Below are 19,996 nucleotides of genomic sequence, written 5' to 3' on the forward strand. Positions count from 1 at the left end.
CAATCATAATAATAAACATACAAATCATAACCATAGTGAATAAACAGCAACAATAACAATCAGAACCATAAGCATACGAACAATCATAGTAAAATAGATACTGATCATACACATTACGTCAATAGTGTAATAAGAATAATCATAACCATTGTAAAATAAACAACAACAATTACACTCATAATCAGTCAAATGAATACTAATCATAAACATAATATCAATGGTAATAATAAGAATAATCATAACAATCATGACCATGGTCAAATTAATAATAATAATAGTGATAATAACCATAATCGTAATAATAACAATCATAATAATAAAGTATGAAAGGCTGAATTTCTACAAATAAAATCTAAATGTAATCTCAAAACCACTGTTCCTTTTGTCATCACATCTGGAGCAGAGGTTCTTAATTTCTTCTCAGCAAAGCCTCCCCTACTAGATGTAAATATTCTGGGGACCCCTAATGTGTGACCCTTGGAATAGTTTAAGTTAAACAGCCTATCTTTTTATATAGTCATTAGAAAAAAAATGTTAAAGTTTGTTTTAATTAAAGGTATCCTATAAACATAAACTCCCATACAACTTTGTTTCTGTCTTGTCCAATTTGCTCTGACCATCCAGTAGGTCAACGTAAGAGGTACTTAAGCGCCAGTGTAGCTCGGCCAAGTGGCGTTCCAGTCGGCGAATGTATTTGGTAAGCTCCAGTGCCTTTGTGTGCCCAGTTGGGGTCTGTTTGAAATTGAATGTACACATAACCCCATCTTGTCCCCTGCCTACACATTCTGCAAATTGACAGAATCTGTTAAAGCGAGATCACCAAACACACGTAGGAATGACATCAGCCTTCGGTGTCTTGTATACACCTTTACTGGTGTCTTCATCTTACCATCTCTAAATGGGAACTGTCACATTCTATCACATCTAAAATTCGTATTTGGATAACGATTCTATAATTAAAGCCTGCACCAAAAAAGTTGAGTCATGTCTCCAATTTATGAGCCGTATTAGATGTTGTTTGTTTGGCCCGGATTCTGTTTTACTATTTTTTAAAGCTTTGTTAGATTTAGGGTGGGTGAGTAGCAATTAATTAAATATTTAGTCTTATTGTATGGGATTCAAACTAAAACTTGAGGTAGATTTACAGTCTATTGATGCATGTTGTGAGTACTGACTGTTTAGACCACAAGAGGGCTTCATACACCTGTGCTTCATAGGAGACGATGACTATCTGTGCATGGAAAGAGCTTCTCAGACATTGTTTTTAAAAATGTAAATAATTCATTATCTGATTGACTTGTTTTCAAACAAATCAGTCCTCACAGGTCTGTGATTTAAGAGCGAGGAGGATAATTTATACACAGCTGATTGAACCTATACACCTTTACCTGAGCAGTGTCTTGGGATCATTTTATAACGGTTTGTGAATAGCTTTATTAACAGTCTTATTCCACTGTGTAGGAATAATGTAACTACTAAACTGAAATAATTCCAACAACACATCAATCAACATCTGTGACTTCAAGACTTCATATAATTGACTCAGTTTATGAAGTGTTCATTCCTTTTACAGAAAAAAGGAAATTTACAGCTTTCATTCAACATTAATTTCAGCTTCCTTAACATCTTTAAAACAAGTTACTTCCTCCAGAACAACACCATCAAATGAATTGTCGCACCCAGAAAATGAAACTACCCATATTTTGTCAATTACCCATATTTTGAACACTTTTAAAAGAATACAGACACCTAGTACCTGTAGGTTTGTAACTAACCTTATTTGCTTTATTTACTGCCGCCTTCAATTTACTCATTTTATTCCAAAATATACAAATATATTGGACATTATATTGATATTAGAAATATATATACATCATTATCAAACAATTATGACAAAGAAATGTAATTGAGGCTTGATAGTTCACAGTTTGACAATTAACTACAACAAATACAAATAAAGCCTCTACTCGACGGCTTGCTGACCCCCTTGAGTAATGTAAGGCAGATTAAAGTGGCTTTTAGGAATAGTCGGATGAGCCACTTTATAGTTGGAGTGAGTAAAGCTCAAACCTCTTTAAATACAGGAAAAAGTAAGAGAAAAATAATCTGTGGGTTACCCAGTCAATAACTGATTATGAATGACTTCGCTTACATGACGTCAAGGTGATGATAATTAATACTGATCACCAGAAAAAAGCTAAACATTTTCTGAATTATAAAACAACATGTTATTATTAAACAAAAAGCCGTATTTGAAGCGAGGCGTCAGTGAGCACTGTCAGAGAGCGTTTGCATGAATTAGACAGTAGGACAGAGCTATCATTTACCTGCTCTGACACTTAACATCACTGTTTCCGTTGGATCCGAGAGACGTCGCAGAGGGAAATTTTAAATGTGTGTGACAGAAATGTTTCAAAATGGAAAGTAGTGATAGCTTTGAGTCATTTTCTGTCACCATCCACAAATGGACACACTCATTTGCTTTTCTCCTCCTGTCATTAGGAATCACATCTCAAATAAGAGAATCCACAGCCTTTTGAAATCACATTTATTTAGAAATACAGAGTTCACTTTATTTCTATTTTGACTCTGTCCTGAGGACACAGAGCGTATCACAGGACTAAATCAGTAAAGATCTGTTCCACCATTTATACTGATCCACCATTTTCCTGTTGGAAATGGGCTTTTTGCTGAAACAGTACATGGAGTACCAGACATATAAAACGCTAAAATTGTGTTTGCTATCAACCATGATGTAGTCTAAACACTTGAGAGGAAGTGACAGCACCGGGGCCCCTCAGGGTCTGATTGTGGTGACCAGGCTTTGTGGCTGTCACAGTGTGACATTTACCAGAAGGGTCTGTACTCACAGAGGAAATCAATTGTGATTGTGTAGCATTTGGGATGATCCAGAGACCTAGAAACAAGTGTGCGGTAAACGCAGATTTACAAATTGAAACGTTGAGCTGGAGTCATTTGAAATGTAAATGGTAAATGCTCTGTATTTATACAGCACGTTTCTAGTCTTGATGACCACTCAAAAGCGTCATATTTGAATCAGCAATTCCCTCATTCACACACACATTCATACAGCTCATCTATGTGCAGGGCTTATCACTCTCACACTGTCGGCACGGTCAGCAAAGGCAATTTGGGATTCAGTGTCTTGTCCTAGGACACTTCGGCACGAAGAATGGGAGAGACTGGGATTAAATCCCAGACACTGGTTAGTGGACAACCCGTTCTTTCTCCTTAACCACAGCTGCTCTATTTTAACCTGTGGCTAAATGAGCAGAGAAGCTCATTGTGCACATCACCTCAATGTACCATTGAAGTTTGAGTTAAAATAAACACATTCATATCGTCCATCGATGTACGACAAATTCGACATCACTCATACAATGTTGGTACTGTTGATATGCAGAATGGGTTGAAGAGGAGATAGGAATTGAACTCCCAACCTTCTGGTTAGTGGACGACACGCCCCACTTCCTGAGGTTGAGCCAGGAAGGATCTGGCCACAGTGTCTAAATGTGCAGATAAGCTCATCACTTCGATCTAACATGGACCTTTGAGTCAAATCAAATCCATAGAAGAACATATATAACTTCTAATTTGGGTGTTTGACTTTTTTATAGTTTTGCGACCCTCCATCGATGAAGAGTCTTTGTTGAAAGTGACTCTGATGTTGCTGAGACAATAGCTACACCTGCAGCCCTCACACAAAGCTCTACTTTACAGCCTCAGCCCACCGGCAAGTCAACTCCAAAATAACAACCTCCTGTTGTATGATAGCGCGAGTGTTTGCTCCGTACACATAAAGGACACAAGATCAATTCCTATCACACGTCTGTCATATTGGCTGATAGCGACCATACCTTCAAACACCCTGTGTCTCTCTGTGCCACAAATATCATGTCTGTGAGTCACTGAAGAAGCAATACAGACAGAGTGAGGGCTCAGAAGTGAAATGCATTGATTCACATGTTCAATAATACATCATTTGTTGTCTTGAAGACCCCGGTTGTTAGAGCAGGAGAAATCAGAAAGAACATCACAGAGAATTTTGCCGTATTCTAGTTTTTGAATCCTGTCGGGATACTGCTAGATTTTACTGACTTTCTTTTTCTTCTCACATGGCTGCACTGGTTTGTTTTCCAAACTTACGAGGGTGTGTTTGGTTTGTCAGTTTCGGTCTTGGCTGGGTAACCATCTGGCGACCAGGTTGTCTTCTTGCCTGGTGCCAGATTCATGCTCGTACAGGTACCTCGTGACGGTGAACAGAAATCCCTTTGGAACTAATTGTCTTCACATTCTCACACATTGATTAGTCAGTTACTTTGCATTGATTGCTCGAATGTGGAAATGGGTGGCGCAGACAGATGTGGAGACTCTGTTTATCATTTGAAAGACCTTTAATCAATATTTTGTTGGCTTTTGAAAGAAAAACACACATTTCCTTGCCTTTATTGGGCTTAATCTGGAATCAGAAAGGCTTAGATTCTACCCAGATGCTGTTCCCATGTTGTAATTCATCATCTTTGTCTTCTGTGTCCTTGTTTCTCACTTAATTCACTTCCACCAACACACGCACAAACAGAAAAAAATGGTGAAGAAAAGAATTGACCTCCTCCTGAAAGCAGATGTCATGATAGCTCTTGTCTCTCCGTTGATTGGACACGTGGCCACAGGGTCTCCGCTGGCACTTCTCATCCCACTGGGGTATTGGTTTTGTGAATGAAGTGGCCAAACTCCCCAGATGGCAGTATTGATATGTCCGGGACGTCAGGGCCGGTGTTTACGAGCCACCCTGCCCCTGCATCCTCTGTCGTCCATTAAGCCCCTGTCCCCCTAACGCATGGGTAATGGCCTATCTGTACGCCATAATCAGACAGACACACACATTGAATGTAAAAAGCCATCAAAATAAGACACACAAACAAGCGCACAAACACACGAGGCTAGCCGCCGGATTGACACAGCTGCAGTCATTATTCACAGGAGGAGGTCTCAGGTTTTAGGGGGGGGGGAGGGGGGGTTGAAGAATGGCAAGCGGAACTGCCAAATCTCGTCTGAGGTGGCTGCGACAGACGGCCCCTGCATGCGTAACAAATTCAACCGAGCCATCCGTCCAATTTGCGGCACGCCCGGGTTTTGTGTTCATGCTTTATGCGATCTGAACGCAATTTGCCTTCATCTGCACCAATAAGCAATTTCAATCATGCCATCTCGGTTGTTATTTGTGTGTTTGTCGTCTTCCGAGATCACTCAGTCATTTTTGATTCTGCAACGACAGCTAAACCTTTTAGCCACCAGCTAAAACAAACCGTAACACAGACTATCACACACACACACAAAAGGAAAGATTATTTGTGCGTTGACAATATGTAAATAAATGGGACTGTTGTTTCTCCCAATAATTTCAGTATCAAAATTGGACATTGACAGCAAAAAAGTTAAAGGATTTCCTGCCAAGGTCACAATCACTTTCACGCTTGATCATTTTTGAGAATTTGCAAATGTACCGATTATTATTTAAAATAAGTTATGTTTCATTTGTTTTTGAAATCGTCCTCTTCAGTGGTTCAGTTACTTTTACTTCTGACGTTCTGAAACATGACACGCTTTTCTTATTGGGCTAACAAGATCTGTATATTGGTTGCAAAGTCGTTATCTTTAGATAATTGAATATAATTTGATGAGCTTCTCTTATCCCCTTCCCATGCACACACTCGCCCCCATATTGGAGAGTTAATCAAGTTTTCCCTGTCCTTTGATTCCCTGTGTTAATTGCTCTGGCATATTAACACAGGATTGTTCTCAATAGAAATCATGTACTGTGTATTTAGTAGGATATTAGACTTAGCCTTTGGAAGGACTACATTGTATTTAAAACTGCCATACTTGGTGAACTGGGTCCTGAAGATTCAACAAAGACAGCTACAACTTCACCTGAGACAGAACCCATGCATAAATGCATTTACCAATATGAAGACACAATCTTTTGGTGTGTTGATTAAAGTTTTGACAGCTTATGACTGTCCCCAACTTCTGGAGTCTTAATTTCTTTTCTTAAAAGTACATAAAATGGGAGAAAACTCCACTGAATACCAAATATTCTGTATCAGGTTCCTTACATAGACTTGAATAAAGACAACGTCAAACATATAGTCTTTTGTGCCAGGAGAGATCTCCTACACCTGAGGACAGCGGAGTTCGATCTTCCTCAGTGCCGGCTGCATGTTGCAGGGATGATCACAATATGTGAATCACTAATCAAGGAAGCAATTTTCCATCCTGAAACTGCATGAGCAAACCCTGCATTTTTAAAATAAACAAAGAAACAAAGAAACAAAAAAGCCAATAATTGGATTTTGAGTTGAGATAAATTAGTCAGCGTAGAATGCTTTCTTTTGTCTTTATCACTTAGTTGATGGTCTATGTAAACCATCCATGTGAAGACCATAGACTACAACATCAGTAAGGCCTTTAATTTAGTGCTGGCTTGAAGGCAGTCTTCTCCTGTGCTATGACATATTGTTCATTTTGACCATTTGGCATTTTGAGTCCTGTGCAAAGGTGCAGAGGTGGTGTATTAATACTGTACTCTGGAGAAACCAGGTTTTTGTACAGTGTGTTTAGAATTAATGTCAAACATCAGATCAGGTCTACAGAGAGCAGCATGAGATACGACCAGTGACCTGCGGCAAAACAACAACACACATTACACACAAAACAAACTGGTTTATTATGACAATTTAAATCTTGGTATGTAGAAGATGGCTCACTTTCTCTGGACAATCGTGTGAATGTGATTACTACGAACAAATAAACAAGCAAATACAGTTAGCATGAGGCTCCAGCTGGATGTTTGTCATGACCTGCAATAGCTTGGGCCTGCAGGCTGCTGAATGACAAGGGCCCATTAAGGAAAGGTAAATCTAATTTGGAGTCTCTCCAGCCTCAGTGCTGTGTGTCACTGCCGGAGGGCGAATGGGCAGCGTTATAGCGTCATTATGCTTTTTCTGTGACTCCAACATTGGGACAACGATTGGATGAGCGTTAAACATGGGGCTTAGACTACTGATCTGCAAACAGGTTTGTGGGCACACTAGGAGGTCAGAGATGAAAACTGCTGAATCCTGGCTGGATTTGCAGTCGAACAGAGCGTATCCTGTTTTCCAAGCAAACGAAAAAAAAGTGACACAAACGTATATTTTTCTCTGACTCTCTCTTGCCCGAGAGTCAGAGAAAAACGTATCTGTGCTATTTGTGACAAGTTAGCTCCCAGACCACTTACAGTGATTGATGGAAATGGCTTTTGAACAATAACTCATGTGAGTTTTTAACCTATTGGGCAAATTCAACATGACACACACACAGTAGATATGTGGGAGCATCCGGGCCACAATCAAGAGTTATCAGATATGACATTTAGAAAAGCACAAGCTGCTGGAGAAACAAAGAGCAAGAGAGAGAGAGAGGCGCAGCATTGGTAGCCCGAGGATGTGTGGCAGACACGCTTCGGAGAAACCGCTTAGAAACCGCTCAAGACGCTGCCTCTCGTTGACTGCCCTTGAAATGAACTGGTGGGGATTTTTAAATACACAATTACATTTTAATTTGATGTGTCAAATTCTTTCCTAGACGCTTCTGACGAGTCACACTTGAAAGGAAGGATTTTGTCTGGAGGAAACACTTTAGAAATCAATCAACTTTCCCTGATTAGTCACGTTGGCACGACTTTAAATGGCCATATTTTTTTCACACGGTGCGGATGTTTGTTCCTTTGGGTGTGAGGGTGTACTCACACACCGAAACTAAAAACAGGTTGTTTGAAAAAGCATGAATGGGAGAACTGCCAGACTTTTGGCTCGTTTCGGGTGGCGAAGCGGTCGTGTCACACAGCTGTACTCAGTGGACGCCATGGCACCGGCGTGATGACGGCAGTTGACATTGACCACTGAGCATCGAGTCCCTCAGCCACTCGCCCGCCCCAGCAGCACTTTATGCCACCGTGCGCTGTCAAATTACACGAGGGAGAAGCACTGGAGGAGCACTCTGTGTGATTAGTCATTCCGCTTGGCAGCTGTATTTTGACACATGCAAAAACAATCACAGTCATCGCCAGTCACAGATGTTCGGGAGGGAGGGAGAGAGAGAGAGAGAGAGAGAGAGAGAGAGAGAGAGAGAGAGAGAGAGAGAGAGAGAGAGAGAGAGACCCGGAAACAATAAAGTACAATTCTGTTTGAGATTCATATCTGACTTAAATAGTTTTGTCTCAGAATTCACATGTTTTGTAATTGGGCATATTTTTTATTTTGCATTAATATGGTTGTGACTCAACCTGATCACCTTCCTCACAGGGGCAACTGTGGCTGAGGGGGTATAGCGGTCATCCTCCAACCAGAAGGTTCGATCCCAGTCTTACCCATCTGCATGCCGAAGTGTCCTTGGGCAAGAAACTGAACCCCGAACTGCCCCTCATAGAAAAAAGTGCTGCAGATAGAAGCACTGTATGAATCTGTGTAGGAATGGGTGAATGGCAATAACCTGACTGTAAAGATTTGAGTGACCAGCAAATACAGACCATTGACCTTGTGCTTGTTGAACCACGAACCATCTACGGATTGGGAGTAACTAAGAAAAACACCATCATGAATAATGGTAGTGGAGCATCAGGACATCACAAATCTTATTTTTTTTAATTCTAAAACTGTTGACAGGATGGACACAGCTCTTCCAAAAAGGTATCCCCTTATCTATGTGTGTTGATGATGTCACTGAATAATGATGTCAACATGAAAGGCTAATATCAGCACTAGATTTATGCTGAACTGGGGGGGGCTCTGGTGACCCTGAAGGCCATAATATACATTATGATTCATGCTACATCATTTACTGTGAGCACTCAGGTATGGAGGCATCTGTAACAATTTCATCATAGGTTGATATATTGTTCATTTCTACAGCATTTAAATGCATTCGTTTTCCAAAGCCTGGAATTCATGTTCATTCATGAATACATTCAATGGTAGAAACAATAAGTATAGGTCCATTATGGAGGGGTCTCCTGGGAGTAGCATTAAAATGTGGATGTAAACCATGCAGGTATTAGAAACTGGCTGGTTTTATTAGAATAGAAACATAATGTGCTTTTGCTGCTTGTCATTCTGAGTGTTAATCATACATATTTTATCATATTATATACATTATGTGGACGTACAGTATAAGTATGCACAAGCTGAGGTGCATATATAAGAGTAATGCAATTTGATCTTAATCACAAGCGACAATCAGTCACAGTTAATCAGACATCGTATGGACAGGCTGTCTGAAGCATCACCGCTGCAGCTTCCATTTCTGATGCATGAAACCCCCGGAATTTAATTTATCCAATAAACTTTGTATCCATCCTCAAAGCAAGAGTTGTGTGCAGATTGCTGGATGAATAATTTGTGACAAGCAGACAGTTTAGCCTATTTATGCATATGTCTGCATGCACTAACATAAGCACACACACACATACAGTTTGTGAGGGTATGGCTAATCATGTGCCACAAGCTGATATGTTCATTTCGAGTCTGTTTACACAACATTATCGCAATTAATAGGACACTTATTTTGTGTGTCCTCTCCTCTTCATCAACTGGATGAGTCTAATGACCCCAACAAAGGTGAGCGTCACTGTGCCACGACGAGAGGGAGCAAAAGAACGAGGGGGATGAGGGATAATGGCCCAGCTGGTCGCGTTAGCTGCAATTAGCCCGTCTGAAGTCCCACAATCATGAAGGGAAAAGCTGACGCTCACAAAGCCACAATGCTGCCGCTGAATCAATACATAATTGTTATAATTATCATCCCGGTGTCATTGGTGGACACGTCCGACTCTTCGAGAAAAGAGGATGGAATTGGATAAACATTGGATGAATGGCGGAGAGATATCGCCTCTTCAAGTGCAACATTTCTAACAAAAGGTAGCCTTGATAGCTGCTATGAGCAATGGTGGGGGTGGGCTCAGTGGTGATGAGTCAGCCTAACTGCATGGAAACGTAATGGACTCGGCAGCTGAGCTACAGGGATTGGAGTAGGACAGGGTGTGTATTTCACGATCTTCCATGTCAGCGGATGGGATATGGACCAAAATGAAAAGTTGAAGCACACGTCAAAAGATTTTTCTCAAATATGGTTTCTGTCTTTTTAGATTGTTCCTATCACACATATTTGAAGTCAAACGTTCATTTTTCTGGTGAGTCAATCCAGCCATCAATCCGTCAATCCACCATTCTATACATCCTTCCTTCCATCCTTCCATCCATCCTTCCATCCATCCAACCATCATTCCATCCATCCTTCCATCCATTTTTTTCACTTATCCAAGACAGGGTCACAGAGGTAGCTTGCCAAGTAGGGTATTCCAGACATCCCTTACCCTACTCTCCTCCTGTTGGATCCCAAGGTGTTACCAGGCCAGATGGGATTTGTAGTCTCTTCAGCCAGGTCTGGGTCTGCCCCTGGTTCTCACTCCAGCTTGGGCGTGCCTAGTATACCTCCAACAGAAGGCGCCTGGGAGGCTTCCTATCCGAATCACCTCAACTGGTCCCTTTGATATGAAGAAGCAGCGGTTCTACCCCGAGGTCCCTCTGGATGTCTGAACTCCTCACCCTGTCTCCATGGAAGAGCTCCCCCCAGTGCATGGAAAAGAAAACATATTCACACTGCTTGTATTTGTTCATTCTTTCGTTAACTACCAAGAGCTTGTGACCATAGAAGAGAGCTGGAATATAGATTGACGGGTAAATTGAAAGCTTTGCCTTGCGGCTCAGCTCCTTCTTCGCAAATGTCCTTTACAATGCCTGTGTTACTGCTGACATCATGATTGACAGCTCCATCCCCCCAGCCTCTACTGTGCAGACTCAACATGAGAACGATGGCAGCGTTTGTGTCATGGATATTTTTGACTTCACTTCTGGATAGTCTGAGGAAGTAGAGATGCATCAAACATCTGTAAGGCTTAAACTGATTAAAACACTTTAAACCTGCAACCATAACTGTTGTAACTGGTCCCAGACCTGAAGCATCCCAGATTGTGGCAGTTTCCAGAACTTCACGTGTTGAATCATCTATTACATCTTTTGGTGACAATCTTGTAGTGCAGTTGGATTCTCATTTGCCAGAAAAACAGTCTTATCGAGCCTTCAAGGTTCACTGGATCTCACTGGTGTGTGGGCTCCAAGTCTTCAGGTGTCAGGCCCCCAATTCTCTACCCTTGCTAGACAGGGAGATTGAGACCGAACTCTAACCGTGGATGGTCTTTACTCTCAGGGCTGAGTTCCAGATGTCCTCTCGTGATCCTTCCGACAAAACCAAAGGTAAAGAGAGGAGAAGCACAAGCCTTTTCTGTGGTGATTTCAAATAACCAGTAATAGACTATAGTCTTGATAAACTGGGCTGAAACAGGAAAGCAGACGCTTGGACAGAGAAGGAGGGACAGTAGTTTATCTTGATTCAGATTCAGCCTGTAGCTCCCCAGACTAAATCTGCTGGGCTGCTGTACAATTACTACGTCTCTTGTGGTTCGGAATACAATAATTTTTTTATCAGTATTCTTTTTTCCTGGAAAAACTCATGGGATAATTATTATTTATGTTGTTTTTGTTCACAGAGGTATTTTTTAAAAGGCTAATCACTTCAACTGCAAAACCTCAATAACTTCAAGAAATCCGACCTTCTGTCTCTTATCATTTACTTTGAACAGGCTTTTGAAAAACATCGGCTTTGAAAACCCTCAGAAGATGTGGATGGAACCAACCATAAAATTGATTTTTCCACTGTCTGAATAAATGTCAAACATCTGCCTGTTGCTCAGTGTTTTTTTTAATGTTGGGCCACTTTCAAATAAGGTCAAACTAAAGTGGAAAAACAAGAATAACGCTTCATTTCTAAAGATAAACTGATTTATTCTGTGTCCATGTGGAGAAAAGTCCTGAACAAGGTGGAAAGGTGGTTTCTATCTTATTGTCTGCTTGTTTTATCTTTGTTTTCATCACGCTCACTCTATCAACCCCCCTCTTATAAAAGAGGGACCTGCAGTTCTCTGTGCCGGAGGCTACATCAGTGCTCTTTAGCATTTTCATCTCATGTGTTCAGGTTGGAGGACGAGTCACACTGGGGCCCATTTGTCGTCTCCGCAACCCTCGCGAGGTTGCTGCTGTGGCAGCGTGTGGCCAGAGGTCCGCAGATAATCCTTTTACCTCAGCTCGCCCGCGGGCACCATACATCACTCCCCCATCATGTGATTGTGGATGATAACCACCTACGTCCCAAAAGTGGTACACATTCAGTTAATGTGGTTGTAGCAGAGGTAAGAAACAGACACGGTGGGCCAAACAAGAAAACAATGTGATGTTCTCTTTCACCTCATTGTGTGTGGGTTTTTTGTACCTGTGTGTGAGTGCGTGTGTGTGTTTTCACAATCAAATTGAATGTTGTGAGGATCCGTTGAGATTGGATTGAGCTGATAAAGTGACTTAATTTTCCACAGTTGACTTTTCTCAGGTCTAACCTTTATGTAAAGCCCTGGGGGTCAAAGCGGTGATTATTGTCTAAAGCTGCACTAGTGAGTCCATCTGCTGCTTCTAAATAAAGAACGTCACTTTGTATGTAAATATTGATTAGATAAACACTAATTGGGAAAATGTTTGTATTAATTGAGTTTACGTTCAATTATTGTTGAGAATGTTTAGACAGAGATTTAGGAGTAGCCTACAAGAACTTCCATTTAGAAAAAAATATATAAATCGTAACCAATACATTTAAATTAATTCAAAAATTGTAATTATGTTGAAAGTTCCAAAAACATTTACATTTGTACAATTGTAAACCTTTCGAAATTTAAATCATCTGTTTGTCCAGGCAGCAAATAACGGAAAAAAAAGTAATATGTATTTATTGATGTACTCTAAATATGCTGCTCCGAGTTGAGTTGTGACTGATGGATTCTGCGCATTGATCGATCTGAGCGACATTAGTGTGCTTGACGTCAGAACGTGCAAACAAATGACCCCATAAAAAGAGGGAACCTGTCTGAAAAAAAACGGAAAGGTCTGAGCGCACAGCAGCTGGAGAGGTCTGAGCGCGCCACCGCTTCTCTGTCACTCCAGTCCCACTTTGACACGCAGGCACAGCGCAGGACACTTGTGACAATTAGTAAATATGCCGCTTTCCAGCAGCTCCACGTCCTCCACGAAGAGCCTCCGCCGAGCAGCATCCGAGCTGGAGCGGTCTGACTCCATCACGGTGAGAGATGTCAAGTTTAAACTGGCCAGATCTTTGATATAGTTCAGTGTGTGGTCGTGTTCTAAGTGTTATGTGTGCATTTTATTTAGAGGATCACTGAAAACTGCTGTGTTGCGCGTAAAGAGCTTGGCGAGGTGCCCATTACGCACCGGCTCTGCCTGATACGCACAAGATTGTTATATGAATTAAACTGCAATTTAAAGCTAAAACCATTTGAAGTGTGAGCTGTGGACGCTACAGGTCTTTATCGAGTGCATTACTTTCATATTCTCATTTGGAGATTGTAAATCCTCCCTCTTCCATCTCTATATCCAAGAGGTGAGAGAAGCCCAGCTACCACCTTCTGTTGTGTGTTGGTGCTCGGTCACAGAGTTAAATCTTTAATATTCGCCGCACGTAAGACTTAAATATAATTTCTCTTATTTCAACAGTCTCAAAGATTCCTCGGAAGAAGGCAGAGCTTGATCGAGGACGCGCGGAAGGAGCGTGAAGCCGCGGCTGCAGCGGCGGAGGCTGCAGAGGTCACTGAGCAAATCGTGTTTGAGGAAGACGATGGAAAAGCGTTGCTCAACATCTTCTTCACGCTGAGGAACTCCAAGACACCTGCGCTGTCCCGGGCACTGAAGGTTTTCGAGGTATCACGATAGATGCGTAAAGAAAGGTTTTCAACAATGTCTGTAAAAATATATTTAAGACTCGGTGTATTTGAAACTGAAATATTGTCTTAAAAACGTTTTACATATTGTTTTATAACGTTGTAAAACATTTGTAAATATTTAGTGTTAAGAATCATGTATAAGCCATTAACGAAGATAAAAGTAGGGTTGCCAGGTCGTTAAGATTCCCTCCTATAGGTGTTTATTCTTTATAATGGTAATAATGAAGTTGTAACTGTTTGTGATTCATTGTAATGCTACCTTCGGATAAAATAAGTCTATATTTGTAGTACATAAATTAAATTCGTCCAGATCATCTGCAGCCCTTCTCTGTTAAACACAATATAGAAGGGATTTTTATTCTGTCAATGGTTTATATCTTTTCTGGAATTAATTTCTGAATAATGAATCGACTCAGTTAAAACATTGGCTCTTTTTATAAATGTTTCATTGGTACTAATAGGGGTTTAGAAGATGAATATGTGAAATCAAGTCTTTTGATAATCAAATTATATCCCATATACTAGGTCACTAAATAAACATTAACCAGTGATGAGCTTAATCAGATTTAAAGTGGGAAGTGATGTGGTCTGTGGCCCTTTATGTGTTTTAACAATCTTTTTTGTATTAGTGAAGTGTTTAGCTTACAAAACCCACAGCTAGAATATCCACCTCTCTACATCCAATGCTCTGCCACATAACTGCTCCAGCACATTTCAGCGTGTTGATCGTGTTTCAGACGTTCGAAGCAAAGATTCGTCATTTGGAGACGCGACCAAAGAGAAAGCCCAGGGACAGCGTGGAGGGCCTGGAGTACCTGGTGCGCTGCGAGGTGCACCTCTCAGACGTCAGCACTCTCATCAGCTCCATCAAGAGGAACGCAGAGGATGTGAAAACCACCAAAGAAGTCAAATGTAACTCCCTCCCGCTGCTTTCACGTTTCAACATTTGACATTTTCCAGATAAACAAAAAAACAGCTTGACTGATTTTGAATAATTTACTGTTTATTTACTCTGTTAGTTCATTGGTTCCCAAAGAGAATAGCGGATTTGGACAGGTGTCATCATCTGGTCACTAAATTTGATCCGGACTTGGATCAGGACCATCCTGTGAGTAGCAACTCCACCAGCAAACAACTGTTGTCGTTACACAAGTCTGTTGTGTGTTTTTCCGATATGTCGCAGAAATGTGATCAGTGTTTTATATATTGGATTTGTACAGGGCTTCACAGACCCGGTCTACAGACAGAGGAGGAAGATGATTGGTGACATTGCCTACAGATACAGACAGTGAGATAAAGTCTTTCCCTTAATGTGGCCCAGCACTGCAGCCATTAAAAGACGAAGTATAGATGTGATTATTCCTGATGCACTTCTTTATGTTTATCCTCAGCGGGGAGTCGATTCCCAAAGTGGAATACACCGAGGAGGAGATCGGCACATGGTAAGAACTGCTGCTCCACGCTCATGTATGATGATGATTGCATACGTCTCATGCACGTGGGAGTTTGTAGAGTCTTTCACGGCTGTTTTGGCAAGGTATTCACAGATGAGGGGGGGTTGTCAAAGCATCTGTGGCAGGTTGAGCTCACCGGCGCAGGCAACACATGAGTGGGCTGCAGGAACACATGATTTGACAGGAAGAGATCACAAGAAAATGGATTTTCCCTTGAAGCCTTAATTTCAGTTGGACAGTTTCCGTGAAAAGAAAAAAATATATCTTAAGATTCGTGATTCCAACAAATACCAGCTACTGAAGATTCTTGTCTGATGGTTTGTCCTGGCCTTTGGATTTATAGGGCAGATTAATTTGCACAACAATTTCCAATATGAGTTTAACTCTCAAAGTGTTGTCAAATATATAAGAAAAAAAGTCTCAAATATTTGAATTGTGGATTTTATGGATTTTATTGTTTCTTATCTTATCTTATCTTATCTTATCTTATCTTATCTTATGAAGAACAAAAGATAGTAAGTTTGTTAAAAATGTATTAAAATGTTTTATTGAATTATATCCCTGATCAGGCGAGAAGTGTACTCGACCTTGAGGGACTTGTACAGCACCCATGCCTGCAGTGAATACGTGGAGGCCTTCCGCCTGCTGGAGAGGCATTGTGGGTACAGTCCTGACAACATCCCCCAGCTGGAAGATGTGTCACGCTTTCTCAAAGGTAAACGATAGGAAAAGACACTAAAAGAGGCGTGACAAATGAACACCAACATTCATTATCCCTCTCTGACTCTTTATCTCCCTTTTTCTGAACACACACACACACACACACACACACACACACACACACACATACAGAGCGCACAGGCTTCCAGCTGCGTCCAGTTGCAGGTCTGCTCTCAGCCAGAGATTTCTTGGCCAGTTTGGCGTTCCGGGTGTTCCAGTGCACCCAGTACATCCGACACGCCTCCTCTCCCATGCACTCACCAGAGCCGTAAGTACAACCGTGACTTCTCCAGCTTTCCTCTTCACATATCTCTACTGGACGTGCCGACAGCAGTGACTCTGCAGTCACGTTGATTAAATCTCTCTCACTCTGAACTTTGGTAAAGGATTTCTTAGACTCAAGTTCAGTTCATTTCATTGGTATCTTATTTAGATCATAATCATGAAGCTGAAACACAAAGAGACAGTTCAAAAGATGGATAGTAAATATATTTAAAGCAAAAACACAGAGAACACAGGTACTTCGTTCAGGAAACTGTGCAATAACTTACACACACATATCCCTGATATACACTTTTTTATATTTATATTGATAATTTTTTAATAGAGCTTTCATAAATTGAGGTCTCTTCACTTTATTTTATTTTAATTGAGTTATTGCTCTCATTGTATTGCTGATCGGACTTGTGCTTTCTGTACAACACATTATATTTTACTGTTGCATGTGTTAAAATACATATGTTGAATAAAACTCAAAACTCAAAACAGCCAGTTACCGACAAGTAATAAAGATTAAATACGACTGTTGAATGAGAATAAGAATTAAATATTATTATTTATTGTATTAAAATATAGCAAAGGCCATATACCTATAATATATAGACTAATGCAATCTAAATGGTGTATTAAATATAATTTATTTGAATTAAGTGTAGTGTGTCATAAATAGCATATTAGTCATTTTCGGCCAGGTTTAGTGAGGTCACTTAGACATTTGACCTTTGACCCTAATAATTAAGCCTTGAGTCCAAGTTACTGTTTTTGCCAGATTTGAAGAAATTCCCTCAAGTTGTCCTTGAGAAATCGTTTTCACAGAAAGAGGGCGGACGAAAACATAATGCCTCCGGCCACAGCTGTCGAAGGCACAGAGGCATAAACAGGGATGAAAAATTAAACTGAAGAAGTCGTCCTATATACAAGCGTTCTCGGTTTTCTCTTTCTTTCTTTCTTTCTTTCTTTCTTTCTTTCATCAATCTGTATTGAATTGAACTTCTGTCTTCACTTTTCTTGCCTCGCACTGGGCACAGAATCGCTCTGTGACCGCAGCTCTGTGATTCAGCCATGCTGAGCTGCCAGTTTGTGATAACAGTCTGTATTTGGTTAAATCGATCTGGGTTGGGATTCAGTTTCGGATCAAACCCGGTCACAGCTGACGTTCTCTCTTTCTCCTCAGCGACTGTGTCCACGAGCTCCTGGGACACGTCCCCATGCTGGCCGACCGCACCTTTGCCCAGTTTTCACAGGTTAATGACAGATGATCCTTCAGATATATCGATTATAAATTCCCGATTACATTTTGATGACAATTTGTTGATTGTTTGTTGCAGAACCTCGGTCTGGCATCAGTCGGGGCTTCAGATGAAGACATTGAGAAACTGTCCACAGTAAGAATCAAGTCCTCCAACTCCAGCAGATACTTAGGAACTGTGCACAAATCATTGAGGTGCAGAGAGGGGCTGAACCTTGTGTTTGACTTTTAAAATGCCAGACCCCTCTGGGCTTGTGGAGTTGTGTTTGAACTCAGGGTGTTTGCTTCCCAGAGAAAATATCATTTCTCAGAACCGCACCAAAAACATTGTTTGGTCTGCGGCTCACACAAAAGTCATTTTTTGGAAATAAATATTTTGACGGAACTTTTTGTTTTTCGGTTAATCTCGCAACAAAATGAAAGAGGAAAAAAAAACCATAGATCTGGAGCAAGATCCCCCGCCAGATCCCCCGCTCTCCCAAAACAATCAGAATACCCTACCCCCTTTTCTCCGAGCCCACCTCCCCTCCCCAAGCACCATGTCTAAAATGTGACATATAAACAAATGGTTGGTCTGGCCTGTTATTGTTCTTTTTCTCAGTCACTCTCTTAATTTGTTTTTGTCCCATCAGCTCTACTGGTTCACCGTCGAGTATGGTTTATGTAAACAGAATGGTGAGGTGAAGGCTTACGGTGCTGGGCTGCTCTCCTCTTACGGAGAACTTGTGGTGCGTTCCCCCCATGTTTACACTGCTCTCTGCTCAATGTCAACATCATCCCACTGGATAATAAAGCTGCATCCATCACAGCTAATTCTCCACCTTTTCGTTTTACCGTCAACGCAGCACTCTCTGTCTGATGAGCCAGAGACGAGGGAGTTCGAACCCGAGGCGGCGGCGGTGCAGCCTTATCAAGACCAGACCTACCAGCCCGTCTACTTTGTCTCCGAGAGCTTTGCAGATGCCAAGGAGAAATTCAGGTACTTTTCTTTTTTGGCACAAACAAAAACAAAGAGAGGGAGAGAGAGAGAGAGAAAAAAAAAGAAGAAAAAACCCCAATAAACAAAGAGGAGAGGGGGTTATGTTAGGACAAGGTCAGAGAACAGCCAGCCAGCCCCTAAGGCCACAAGTGTTTGTGGGTCAGCCATAGCAGCCAGAAGACAGCTGTTACTAATGTAGTGTTTCTTACCAAGGCAAAACTCTGGAGCTTTATTTGGCAAACACTTCAAATGTTGAGCAGCAAAACAAGTAGCTTTAGTGGGTGTTTTGACAGTATTTGGTCTCTGGTAGAATATAGCATATGACATCCCCCCCCAACACACTGGATGAGAGGGTATCAGCACGGGAATGTTTGTGTAGCCCGGGCGTTGTAAATATGAGATATGAAAATTAAAGATTACGAAACTCACACCGGTTATAAGCAGGATATCCCCGACTCTGTAAAGAGCCACAACCGGAGGGAGGAGATATTTGGGTTGATAAACCTCAGACAGGGAAGCATCATGAAGTGCTTGTGGAAGACCTCACCTTTAGGTATTGCTTTATTACCTCCAGCGAGGAGGTCATGTTCTCACCATTTGTGCTTTTGTTTATTGGTTTGTTTGTAAGCAAGAGTTCACAAAAACAACTCGACAGATGTGCTTTAGGGATGTGGTTTGAATCAAGGAGGAACCCTTTAAAATGCTGCAGATCCTGATCAGGGGAGAGATTCATGAGGTCTGTTATCACTTTCTTAAACATTGTGAAATAAGGTGTTTTTCTACGCTTTGCCAGCTAGTAATTCATGGAACATGGAACATTTTGGGAACTATTATCTGTGAGTGTTTAGGATCCTGGTGCAGCTTGATTGAATTTAAGGGGACTGGTAATTGGGCCTTGGCGGGGGTGTGCGCTCCAGCGAGTGCCGGGCTAGTTTTGTTTTTCTAACTCCCTCACTGTCTTCCACCAGGACTTACGTGGCCGGTATCAAGCGTCCCTTCTCGGTGAGGTTCGACCCCTTCACCAGCAGCATCGAGGTCCTGGACGACCCGCTGAAGATCCAGGGAGGCCTGGAGGGAGTGAAGGACGAGCTGAAGATGCTGATAGATGCCCTCAGTGTCTTGTCATGATGACGCCCCACTGTGCTGCCATCCCACTGCTGTCTGCTTCCTCTCCGCTGTGCTAAACAAGACCACTGTGTTCATCTCTCTCTCTCTCTCTGTGCTGTACCTCCAGTCTGATGCTGTCTCTGATGGGTTGTTGCTTGTTGTGGGACACCGTTCGGCTGACAAAGTTGCGACCGTTAGAAACCTCAACACGGCGAAGGGGACGTTTCCAAAGATGTTTGGCGCCTCGCTGG

General features: G+C 41.6%; 1 protein-coding gene across 1 annotated transcript; it reads left to right on the plus strand.

The window, feature by feature from the left end:
* The first annotated feature begins 13,215 nt into the window (after positions 1 to 13,215).
* On the plus strand, positions 13,216 to 19,766 carry th (tyrosine hydroxylase). The gene is made up of 13 exons (XM_053427092.1): positions 13,216 to 13,299; positions 13,731 to 13,934; positions 14,695 to 14,869; positions 14,977 to 15,065; positions 15,178 to 15,245; positions 15,349 to 15,399; positions 15,981 to 16,126; positions 16,264 to 16,399; positions 17,585 to 17,654; positions 17,739 to 17,795; positions 18,292 to 18,387; positions 18,505 to 18,638; positions 19,607 to 19,766. Exons 1-13 carry the CDS (start codon positions 13,216 to 13,218, stop codon positions 19,764 to 19,766), a joined length of 1,470 nt encoding a protein of 489 aa, XP_053283067.1.
* Positions 19,767 to 19,996: the final 230 nt, after the last annotated feature.

Source organism: Pleuronectes platessa, chromosome 7 (genome assembly GCF_947347685.1).
Source record: "Pleuronectes platessa chromosome 7, fPlePla1.1, whole genome shotgun sequence".
NCBI lineage: Eukaryota > Metazoa > Chordata > Actinopteri > Pleuronectiformes > Pleuronectidae > Pleuronectes > Pleuronectes platessa.